At 32.9% G+C, this 12856-nt stretch overlaps 1 protein-coding gene across 3 annotated transcripts in view; it reads left to right on the plus strand.

The window, feature by feature from the left end:
• Positions 1-12856, plus strand: part of IPO11 (importin 11) — a 201413-nt gene that overhangs the window by 103036 nt on the left and 85521 nt on the right. For all 3 annotated transcript variants that reach the window (XR_013379936.1, XM_077897964.1, XM_077897963.1), the window contains exons 23-24: positions 5388-5467; positions 5878-5958. Coding sequence is in view for 2 of the 3 variants with exons in the window: in XM_077897964.1 (XP_077754090.1) it covers positions 5388-5467; positions 5878-5958 (161 nt within the window). In the remaining variant the exon portion in view is untranslated. The remainder of the gene's footprint in view (positions 1-5387; positions 5468-5877; positions 5959-12856) is intronic.

Raw genomic sequence — 12856 nt, forward strand, 5'->3', positions numbered from 1 at the left:
TTTAAAAACACATAATAGGGGATCCCTGGGTGGTGCAGCGGTTTAGCGCCTGCCTTTGGCCCAGGGCGCGATCCTGGAGACCCGGGATCAAGTCCCACGTCGGGCTCCCGGTGCATAGAGCCTGCTTCTCCCTCTGCCTGTGTCTCTGCCTCTCTCTCTCTGTGACTATCATAAATAAAAAATAAATAAAAAAATAAAAAATAAATAAAAACACATAATATTTTGTTTATACAGTTGTTTTGTGAGGGATTTTACCAGTGCAGATTAACATTTAAACTCATGGAGTAGTATAAGGATTGTATACAGTGCTGTTTACAGGCCTTTCTGATTCTTTCTCAGTCTGCAAAATACTATCATTTATCTATAAATAAATTCATTTTTTTCCCCATTTACAGTACCCATTCTTTAAGAGTGATCCACGTAACATCTTTAATTCCTTCATTAGAACTTTGTGTCTACTAACTGAATATTTTCAGGAGAGGGCATGTACAGCAATATCTGAAGACTTTTCTGGGAATTTATTTGTAGTGAGCAGTTTTATTAGAGGCAAAATATTACTGAGGTATACTGATACACTGGAAAAGTAGATTTACTCTTTGACAGTATCAACAAATGTGGACTAAAATACTCTTAAAACCGATGAGAAAACATCTCATTTGCTGGATGGCCATAGTGGGTAGGTAATGTAATTAGTCTGTCACATTTTGTCTGAGATTTTCTGTTATTTTACTCCACTCTTCAGAATAGATCTCAAATAATACCAAAGTACCATTTATTTTCTAATAAAGATCCACTTGCCATTTATCATCTAGTGTTCTATAAAATGGTTGAAAAAATTCTCAAAGATGAAGACTGTGGCAATAGACCAGTCACTTGTTGCTAGTCTCCTAAAAAAGTTTTATCTGTTTTTTAAGACCTCACAGGGAAAGAAAGTAGAAGATGTCTTTTTCACTTTCCTTAACTCTCTGGGGAAGGCCTTTCTTTTAGTTTTACTGTACCTAACTTGGAGACCAATACAGTACCATTCTGGGAAATCCATATTGCTTCTTTGTATTTGACCTACAAATAGAAACATCACCCAGAGCCATTGTCAACTTTGAACAGGATTCAGCCATTTTCACTTGTGGGTGACTTTATACAGTGATTTCACTTCGCCTATGTTATTTGACCCCAAATTTAGCATGCCTGACCTTTACAGTATAAGAGGAGAAGGATTGGTAGACAGGAAAAAGAGACTTAAACAAAAAGCATTGACTAACCTTACTAAGGCTTTATGGCATTATTTTGAGTGTAGATTTCAGTAAGCATTATAGTACAGTTTAACCGTAGAAAGTTCTGTAGTCAGTGCATAGTCTTTACAAATAACTAAGGACTTCTATGTGTTTAGAACAATTTCTGCAGGGATCCCTGGGTGGCTCAGCGGTTTAGTGCCTGCCTTTGGCCCAGGGCATGATCCTGGAGCCCCGGGATTGAGTCCCAAGTCGGGCTTCTGGCATGGAGCCTGCTTCTCCTTCCGCCTGTATCTCTGCCCCTCTCTCTCTTTCTATGTCTATCATGAATAAATAAATGAAATCTTAAAAAAAAAAATAGAACAATTTCTGGTGGGTATGCCCGTGTGGCTCAGTCGTTAAGCATCCTACTCTTGATTTTGGCTTAGGTCATGATATCAGGGTCATGGTGCCTTGCATCTGGCTCTACTTTCAGCGGGGAGTCTATTTGAGATTCCCCCTCTCCCTCTGGCCCTTTCCCTGCTTGTGTGAGCATACACACTTATACACACACTCTCAGATAGATAGATCAATCTTTAAAAAAAAAGGAAGGGTCTCCCACATAGTAAAGATTGTGTTTTGCCGTTATATGTATTACTATTAACTCTTAATATTGCTGCTATTTTAAAAGGAAAAGTAACCACTGTCTCTTTAGGATTTGTTACTTAACTGAATGAAGAACTAGTGAAATTTCATCCTTGTGATCATTGATTTTTGATTTTTTTTTAATATTCAAAAATTTAAAACATTTTACAGATAGTAGCAGTGAATATAGGTTATATGTATGCTATTGAATTAGTTTATTTCTGCTTTTCTCTTTGAAAACATGTAATTTGTTTTATGCATTATGGTATGTGTATTTGCTTCAATAATAAGAAATTCTGTTTACACAATATATCTGCACATGTTTAGTATGTCTCGACAGCAGTGTTACCTTTATTTTTGAGTATGGCAAAACTAATTTTGACATGTAGCATTTTGCATATACATTCTTTTATATGAGGTTTAGAATTCATTTTAAAATATAACCAGAATATTTATTTTAGTCTTTTAAGAATATAGATCAAAATGAATACCTGCTTTTCTTATCAATGAAAACATATTCTTTGTCATTATATCTGTGATTTTTAAAAATTCACTTAATGAGTAGCTATTACTTGTTTATAAGTAGAATTAAAGCTATTAGCCGGAATTTTATCAATTTTCATTTAAAATATATAAAACCAACAATATTGAATGTTACTTATGTATTTAAGTTAATGATTTTTAAAATATGTTAATTGTGAATAAATCCAAAGATAAAAATTCACTTTATATCCTTTATCCTAAATGTAAGTAGAATGAGAGGAATTTAAAGTAGAACCAGAACCTATCACTAAAAATAATTCTGATAATTTAGTTCTAAGGGCTTGTTTTTAAAAGCCTTTAAATCTGTTTTATAGTGTTAGTTTACTTAGTATTCTCATTACTTTAAAGAAACATATCTGACTGGTTCTTGTCTATGTTGCTATAAATGTCAAACTAATGTTCCTTGGCCAGTCAAATTTTTTTTGGTGGTACTTTCTATCTAATTTGGAAGGAGCTTTCCTCTACCTGCCTTCATAATGATATAGGCTCTCTTATACATTTTAGGCCTCATATATTAGAGGAATTTGAAATAAAAGGAGAAATTATGATAGTTACATTTCCAAACATAAACATTAAATAGTATAGTTAAACTTAGATTGCTATTGAATCTCTTTAACCTAATTCAGTAATTTGTTCTCTTTGCTCCATTAAAGAAACGTTAAGAAAATAAATGTAACATGAAAGTACAGATTTACAGGAACAAAAGAAGAGAAAAAAAAAAGATTTGCAGAGTATAAATTATTAGACAAATAGATGTAAATCATACATGCATACAGCATAATTAGATACTTTGGCCTCAGATATTTGCCTCTGAGTTCATTTACAGCCAGTGAAAGAATAACTTGTTCCCCAAAATTAAGGATTTTCAATCTAAACATTATTGACATTTTGAGCCAGGTAATTTTTGTTTTGAGGGACTGTCCAGTGCATTGTATGAAGGTTAGTAGTCTCCTTAACCTCAACCCACTAGATGCCATTTCTAACAACCAGTTTCCAGACATTGCCAGATGTCTTCTAGGTGGCAGGAGCCCCTGGTTGAGAGCATTTGATTTAAATTATTGACAGGGTCTGAAAGTAAATACAGATCTCTTGCATCTTGAAATACAGCTTCTTCTGATACTAGACCAGATCATATTCTTCACAGACTCACTACAAATTTGTGGATATAATGAACAACATTCACTCTATTTGTCTTTTAAGATTTTATTTATTTATTCATGAGAGAGAGGGAGAGAGAGAGAGAGAGGCAGAGACACAGGCAGAAGGAGAAGCAAGCTCCATGCAGGGAGCCTGATAAGGGATTCAATCCCGGGACTCCAGGATCACGCCCCGGGCTGAAGGCAGGTGCTAAACTGCTGAGCCACCCAGGGATCCCTCACTATACTTTAAACTAGGCATGATAGCATGACCTAGAAAATTTAGTAAAAACTAACTTTGCCATGATGGAAGCATGGAAAACTATGACATGACCTAGTCACTTGAGTATTTGCTTGTGTAGATGGATCCAGTAATAGTTTATAAAGTTTTTGCAAAAAGAGATGGACACTGGCTTTTGAAACCAATCCTTAAATCCTGTTTCCTTCATTATATATCTTGATAAAATTTTAGAAGGCAGTGATTTAGAAATTACATTCCCTGACATGCCTGGAATGTAGCCATTTTAAGTTCTCACTTAAATAGACCTTTCTGTTTTACTTATCACAGTCATTGCCATGCTGCTCTTCAGTGTGTTGGTCTGCTAAAGAGTGTGCACAAGTCCAAACTTGACTGAACATTCTCCTTGAGAAAAAGACCATGTGAATTTTTCATTAGAATAACCTTATCCAATATAAAGGCCTATTCCTTTATTCTGAGATTCCATCTTCTCATGTGAAAAATATTTAGATGATAATCTTCATTATTTCTTTTTATGTTTCATTAGCACAGTTACAAGTTGATCCATCCCTATCCTTCCACAGTTTTCATTTTCAACTACTCTGTTGAATCCTAAGGTATATCTATGCTTTTGAAAGACATTTTGAGCTGGGAGTAAGATTGTCATTTTTCTTGTAAAAATGTATAGAGAATTCTCATCTGAATGGAATGTCTTCTCACTGTGCTAGGACAGGAATTAATTAAGAGCCAGAACCTAGGACAGTATTTTGTCAGGAAAAAAAAAACTTTTTTAATGTGTCTATTGCAAATGAAGAGAGTTTTGAAATTTGAAAAGAATGGCACATTTTAGATATATATTTTTGGGGGTCATTTTTTGATCTGTACATTGTACACATAAGATCTGTATTCTGTTGTGTTCTATGTGATAAAACATGTAAAATAAGACTGATCATTTGGGCATATACAATTTTAATAAAATAGCTTTCTCTTTTGTACTAGAATAGTTAAACACAATATCCTTTTCCTATGCTATTCTGGTAGTTACCTTTTTCAGAATATTTTTTGTATGTAAGTTCTTATAAGGGAACAGATTAGAAGATGACTGTAAGGACTAAGAATTATCTAAACACAAGATTACAAATTTTTGGAGTGTCATAGGACTCTTTTCATAAGTAGGGTTGCACATTTGATACCCAGTACTCCGTAAATGCTTACTGAGTGAACCATTTAAGTACATGTGAAAACATGATAAAATGATATATTTGAAAAATATGATAATATGATAAAATGTCATTTACCATGCCGGCACTAGCAATGTAGTTTGAAGTGAAAGTTTGGTTCATACAGTTATATACTCTTTTCTGATAGGAAAAAAGTATCTGGGAGCTTAATACTTCTTTTCTAAATAATTTTAACTAATGGCAGGTAAATGGGAAAGGACTCAGTGAGAGGTTGATGTCAATTTTTGGATAGCTATATATATCCCAGTAGTCTGAAAAGCACTCAGAAGAGGTTTATAAAGAAGGATATATAACTTAGTTTTAAATAAATTGCTCTGTTTAAACTGATTTTGAATACTGAATTAACCTGTCCTTTTTAAAATAAATTCATTGGCAGAACTAAGTTCAGAAAATCTCAGAACCTGCTTTAAGATCATCAATGGTTATATCTTTTTATCATCAACAGAATTTCTACAGGTATGGTGTAGTAGTTTTTACATTGTAAAAATTTATGTAGATCTTCTTCTGATTGTATCTCATTTGAAATCAAGTGATCCCTTTTGAAAATTTTAAAATTTTAAATATTGATTTATTATTTTAAGGAATAAAGTAAGGAGAAAAAACTTAATAAGCACTGTAGGGAAGATGTGTTGCAGTTCCATGAACTGTTATTTAACACAGAAATTATCCTTGTATTTCTGTAAAAGTCAGTATTGCAGTAAACTGTATTTTTTCTAAGCTTTTTCTAAGAGTCCTAATTGAAATTTTATGTGCTTAGACTTTAAGTATATAATTTTCAAATAGATTGAGTTCCAAATTTAATTTTTGCCTATTTTGATACTGCAAATATATTTATATGTATATTTTGACTTTTGATTGAATTTCAGACATATGCAGTGGGTCTCTGTCAGTCCTTCTGTGAGCTGCTAAAGGAAATTACTACAGAAGGTCAAGTTCAAGTGCTCAAGGTATTGTCATGTTTTAAATGAATATTGTTGTAAGTATTCCATCTATATTTTGCAAAATTGGACTTTCATTTGGGTTTGGATGATTAGCAAGAAGGAGAAGCATACTTCTAAACAGTTATTTTCTTTAAGCGGTAATCATTTGCTCTAAGACCTCTGGAGGCAGAGGTCTCAAATTTGAATGTGTATACAGATCTCCTGAGGATGTTGTTAAAATGTGGATTCCACATTTCTGGCAAGGTCCCTGCTGAAGAGATCCTAATGAAGGTACATCCCTCCTTCCCTCCATACTGAGACCCCACTTAAAAGCAAGGCTTTAAAGATGTTTACTAATTGTCCAAAGTCTGGTGGCATGTGATACTTTTCACTCCTTCAGTTGGTTGGCCTGCTTTTGGGATGAAATTTTATTATAATTTGGTACTTCTAATCTGTGTTGGCCTCATAGTTATGTTATGAAGCTTGTATAAATTGTGTATAATTTATAACCAGTATCATATCATTATGTTGTATACTTGAAAATAATACAGTGTTATATATCAGTTATACCTCAATTAAAAACTTTACAAAGCTTTGAGTTAATCTTCATGCATTATATCTTTACAGATTAAAGATCTACATTATATACTGTATGTAATTGTTTAGAATTAAGAACAGGCTCTGAGTTGTATATGTTCATCTATGTATTAAAGATTAAATAGTATCAATTATATATTTATAAACAAGCATTTATAAATAGTGAAATATATCTTTACATGTACATGCTTGTGTGTATACATTTATACATATATGCTCTACGTTTGTTCTTTGCAAGAAGATGTAGCTGTTAAAACTATCACCCCTTCCTCCTCCCTCTCACACCCCCAGTTTTCCTAATTTTTCAGTTGTGTTCTACATCAGATATGGTCAGATTCGCGAGATGGTGAAATGTTATTTATCATAACAAAGTAGCATTTATTGTATGAAAGTCGTGACATTTCTTTAGACCCTAAAAGCTGTGATCTCCTCCCAATGAAACAAAAAAGTCTTTGCCCAAAGAGGTTCATTGTAAGAAATGTACAGTTGACCCTTGAGCAACAAGAAGGTTAGAGCTGGAGACTTGCACGTTGAAAATCCAGGTTTAATTTCTGACTCCCCATAAACTTAACTACCAATATTCTGCTGTTGACTGAAATCTTAAAAATAACATGATGTCAATTAACATATCTTTTAAGTTATATGCATTATATACTGTATTCTTTTAATAAAGTAAGCTAGAGAAAATAAAATATTAACAAAATCATGAGATAAAATGAAAAAACTCGTGAGAAAATATATTTATAGCACTGTACTATATTGAAAAAAGGTCTGCATATAAGTGCACCTGTGCAATTCAGACCCTTTTTCAAGGGTCAACTTTATGGAACTATTAATCACAATTATTTTAATAATCCACAGTATATTTGGGAGACTAAAGGTTAAAAATTTGTGCAGATGGTAAAATCTTCTTTTGTATTAACCACTATACATCTAATAAGAGTAATCACTAGTTTGAGCTTATTCAAGCATTATATTTAATGTGTTGTTCTTCACACATTTATTGTACACATGCACACAAAAGACTCCAGATATCCATATTAAAATGCTTGCTAATTTGAATTTCAAATTGGTTGCATTGGGTATCTTTGGTGATTATTCATTTATTCACTATATAGGTTATGGGTCAGCAAACTTTTGCTGTAAAGGACCAGGAAGTAAATGTGTTAGGCTTTGTGGGCCATACAGTTTTTGTCTCAGCAGCTATTTGTATCTGCTATTGTAGAACTGAAAGCAGTTATAGATGATATGTAAATGGATAAGTATGGCTATATTCCAGTAATACCTTATTTACAGAATTATGGCATGGGCGTAGTTTGCCAACCCCTGTATTGGTGTTCAGTTTTCAGTTACAAAGTGATCAGGCGGGGAGGCCCCTCTCGATAAGGACTTAGTGTGTTTCCTGGGGCTACCATAACAAAGTACCACAACTCGGATGGCTTAAAACCACAGAAATTAATTTATGATACTTAAAGTAACTAATTTTGTCACAGTGTACTGGACACTAGAAGTCCGAAATGAAGATGTTGGCGGGACCACGCTCTCTCTGAAAATGCTGGGGGACAGCTTGCCCCATGCCTTTGTCTTAGCTTCTGGTGATTGCCAGCAAGCTCTGGCTTCCTTGGCATATACATGTATCACTTCAAAACAGCAGTGATTGAAGCTGTAGCTAATAGTGTTAGGTGAGAAGTGTAGGAAACTGGTATATGTATGACCTTAGTGTTGTCAGTTATAAAGGGGCCAAGGTTAGAGCTGCCTGATTGTTACCTGTCACTCTTGAGGTAGAGGTACATTGCAAGATGATATTTGTACTTTTCACAGAGTTTAGGGCATGAATATTACTCATCTCACTATTCATTCTTAAATGAGTTACACATTACTGGTGTTAAAGTTGATACTTAAGATTCTTGATTCACTTTTATATTAGAACAATGTCTTCAGGCTTTAAGTCTGTTCTTACAATATAGAAAGTCTTTTAACAGGAGTTGAAATAAAAAGGTCTTTGGTTAATTCGGATTTTTCCCAGAAAGTCCATTTATCAAACCCAATACTTCACTCAACTGTCTGATTTTTGCTCTTCTGTACTTGAAATCAAATAGAAACTTTAAACCAAGATAACATTGTAAACTAAAAATAGGGCACATAGAGTAAAATACGGCAAAACTCTGATTTTAGTTTCATAAATTCTTTAGTTTCTTTTTTAGTGTAGGAGTTAAAGCGTGAGAATGTAAGCCCCAGTTAGGAAAGAAGCATGTGGTCTCTGAAGGAGTAATTAGAGAAATCTGTGGCTTGTAGAGACCCTGGATGCTTGAGGCCTGGTCTACTGCCACATGTCTGTCCTCACCCCCACTGTTTTCACAGTATTCTTTAAACCGCAGAGATTACAAGTAACATTGGTCATGTTTGCAAAAATGTTCCTGTGAATTTTTAATGCATTTATGCCCTTACCAAACTGATGTAGTGGCAATATATAATTTTACTGAAGAACTTCATCTATCTTATATAATCCTGGCTTCATTTTTTGTCTTGATGATCATTTCTTTTCTGGAAGTAGATAAGGAGTCAATGCTATATGGCCTTATTTCTAACTGATGAAAAAAGTAACTGGCTATGTGGGATTGATAGAAATTTGAGAGGAATTGCCATGTCATTTTAATGTTGTCTTTATAGGTGTGTGTGTGTGTGTGTGTGTGTGTCTGTCTGTCTTCTCCTTTAGCTTTTCTATGGTTCTGACTTCAATTAATTATGTCTTCTCTTTCCTCTGAATGCATACAATGTAAGTGTTTTGACAGCAAGGGGATCCATAGTTCTTATGTGAGGGATTGCACGTTGATTATCCCTATATCCAGTAGAAATGCCAACAGGAGCATACTAACTGCCCATTTCCAATGTTATTCTCCTATTAACCTGCATTGGTTTGCACATACAGCTCTGCTACTTACACAGTTCTTGAGTATATTCTGGGCTTAAATTCTCTCATTTGTTATATAAGGGGTTGTGCCACATGAAATTTTAATAATTTGTAACTATACATTATCTGAAATCCTCTGTGTTAAATTTTAATGTATATATTCTAAGTGATTAAGAAAGGAGGTTGTTGCTTATGTTTAAACATCTCCCAGAAAAAAATTTGAATTGGAAGTGTTTTTTTTCCTCTCCTACTTTTGTAGTATTTTTAGTAACTACTGAAAGACAAATTCTTCTGAGCCATATGAAATGGGCATTGTGAAATGAATTTGAAAAACGAAGCAGGCTTTTTAGGATATGCCCCAAGGAGAATGTTTACTTTCTTTTTACAATTTATTTTTGATTGTATTATTGCAAAATAATATAATTAGAGGAGAAATAACATTATGGTAACATTATAGCATAGACTGAAGTGAAAGTGCCAGTATTGACTTTGCTGCCTCACAGCTGTGTACAGTGAGCAGATTAATCTCTGCTCTTCACTTTCTGTCTATAAAATGGGGATGATAACTTTGCCTGTATAACAATAACCTTATATCAATGCCTATTGTGTAATCAGGTAATACTAGGTGTTGCCTCTTTTTACCTAGTTGTATAATTAAATAGTTGTCTAATTACATAATTTCCTTTCAGGGCAAAATAGGCGACTGTATTCGTAAGCCATGTAATTTATTAGGTTGTTAAGATTTTTGGCTGTAAGAAGAAAACAGAACAAACCAAGCTATCTACCTCTCCTTTGGACCATTTCTTCTAAATAAATGTTTATGTAAAATAAAGAATACATTAATTAAAATTTCAAACTAAGCAGGCAATTGACACAATGAGAGAGCTTTATTTTTTCTCAGGAATTATATATCTCAACTCGCCCTTTAAAATTAATTGTATTTAATTCCTTCTTTCTATATTGTAACACAGTCTTCTAAAAATTTTTTATTATGGAAATTTCCTAATTTACATAATGTATAACACTACCCTGAAAATTTTACTGGAAAAAAATCTTTTTGCTTCACCTTTTCCCTTTGAGGTGAAAGATGATATTATTGTTTCCTAATTGTACCTAGTAATTTTTTATTTAAAAATTCAGCACAAATCATTTATCGTGCAAGTATATATTAAAATATTTATATCATTTAACATGACTAAATCAGTTTCTCTCTATGCCAACAGGAATTGATTGATAGGTTATTAAAAATTGGCCATCTAATAACATTTAACACTATTTTTATGTAGACATCGCTGTAGCTAAGCCTGTATGTTTTATATGAAATCTCAGAAACTGAATTTTATTATTTAATTGATGATAAATACTAGAAATATGCCAATTATCATAAATAAGTTATTTACATTTTTAAAATGAGAGAATATTCTAGAACAGTGGTCCTTTTATACCTGTACCTGAATGCTAAGAGAACTCTTAAAATTTTTGTCATTTTCCTATTCTCAGAGTTCCAGTAAGGGTATACTAAGAGTTTTTAATATTAGCTCAATTATTTTCATTTTTAATACCTCTCAGATACGGTTTCTTAATATAGTAATCCATATAACATTTTTAATATTATTTTTGGCTAAATGTCACTGTTCCACTTGTTTCTGACAGTATCTGGAAGTAACTGCTTTGTTCTTTGAAGCAGAAAATTATAAAGTTATGAAAATCAGAAAGACAAGGATGCCTGCTTTTGGAACAAATAGTTAAGAGCAAAAATAGGCTTTATTATATTTTGTGAGTCAGAACAAGTTATCTAGGTGAATACAATTATATTCTAAAAATACTAGAATTTGAATTGTTAACATCTCTTTAATTTGAAGTTTTTCTGTATGTATGTATACATACCACTTTGAGTTTTGAAATTCTCTTATCATAGTCTTATCAAGCAGTAATGAGCCAGATTGCTTTCATTCACTATGGTAAGACTTATTTAAGGTGGCACAAATATTTTTAAGGTATAATTTATTCCATAATAATAATAGTAATAGCTAATGCTAGAATTTACTATATGCTACACATTTCCAAGCACGTAACAGAGTTCATTCAATCCTCACATAAACTTATGATGATAGTACTGTTCTTTTCCCCATTTTACAGATAAGAAATTAAATCATAAAGAGGTTAATACCTTGTCCAAGGTCACATACCTAGAAAGTATTGGAGCCATGTTAGAAACGTAGGCATTCTGACTTCAGGCTCCATGCTATTTACCACTCTATTTGCAGTGTAAGCCTAATACAAGAAAATGATTTGAGTACAAGACACCAGCTAAAAAGCCTGCCTTTTTTCCACAGGGATTTGAAAACATAGTCTGTTCTAAGTATATTTAGAAAAGGGATGGAATAAAACCAAAGTGTAGAACTTTGATTTATAATAGCAAAATACTGATAAAAATAATTACTAATAATTAGATAATTGGAGATATCCCAACTTATTAAACTACACAGAAGAGTACTGTGCAGCTCAAAGAAGAATGAAGATGGCCTCTCTATGTAGTGTTAGAGTGATTCTGAGACTATAAACAAAGACCAGTATCTATAGAGTTTTCTTATATTTAAAGAATGCAACCTACAGAGCAATGGAAAAATAAGCCAAATTAATAAAGATGGTTATCTAGGAAGAAGAAAGAAAAGATAGAAGGTAGATCTTTCAGGATGTGTATCTGCTTTTTACTTTGGTTTTTGGAGCCAAGTAGTTATTTTATATGGTTTAAAATAATAAAGTAAAAGCAGTTCCTAAAGATCATAAAAGAGCTAAGACATTTGAATCTATTATTGTGTTGGTGCCATAGCCATCTGAGAAGAATATTTCAAGTAATTTTAGTACATAGTATTTTACATGTGGATCTGTGGTAAAATACAACATTAGAACAAAAAGAAACACAGGGAAATTGTAAATTGCATCAGCAGTGTTATTGTTATTAGTAATTATTCGTAACACTTAAATATATATGTGGAATGTTATATGTATCAGTTAGAAACAAATTAATGTTACAATCTGAGAGTTTTCAACGTCGGAGAAAGATGGAAATATACAATTAAAATGCTATAATGTTAGTTGGATTTGGTGAATTTGTTATATACTTCCACAAAAAGAAAATAGATATCCTAATGTTGTCTAAATAAAAGACTAGAAGCAATGTCAGTTCAGTGCAGTATATATTGCACAGCATAGATTGTGGTCTGTAAATACTGTTTCCTGCTGGTTATGTCCAGAGTTCAGACAAGAGATACTCAAGACAAACTGGGAGAGATCTTTTGTGCAGACAAGGAATAGAAGGTGGGATGTCAAAAGGTTGCAATTTGAATCAATGTGAAGGAGTTCCCACTTGGCTAATGATGGGACAGTTTGAGGATCAGAATAAAACTAAACTGA

Source organism: Canis aureus, chromosome 5 (genome assembly GCF_053574225.1).
Source record: "Canis aureus isolate CA01 chromosome 5, VMU_Caureus_v.1.0, whole genome shotgun sequence".
In the NCBI taxonomy this organism is placed as follows: Eukaryota; Metazoa; Chordata; class Mammalia; order Carnivora; family Canidae; genus Canis; species Canis aureus.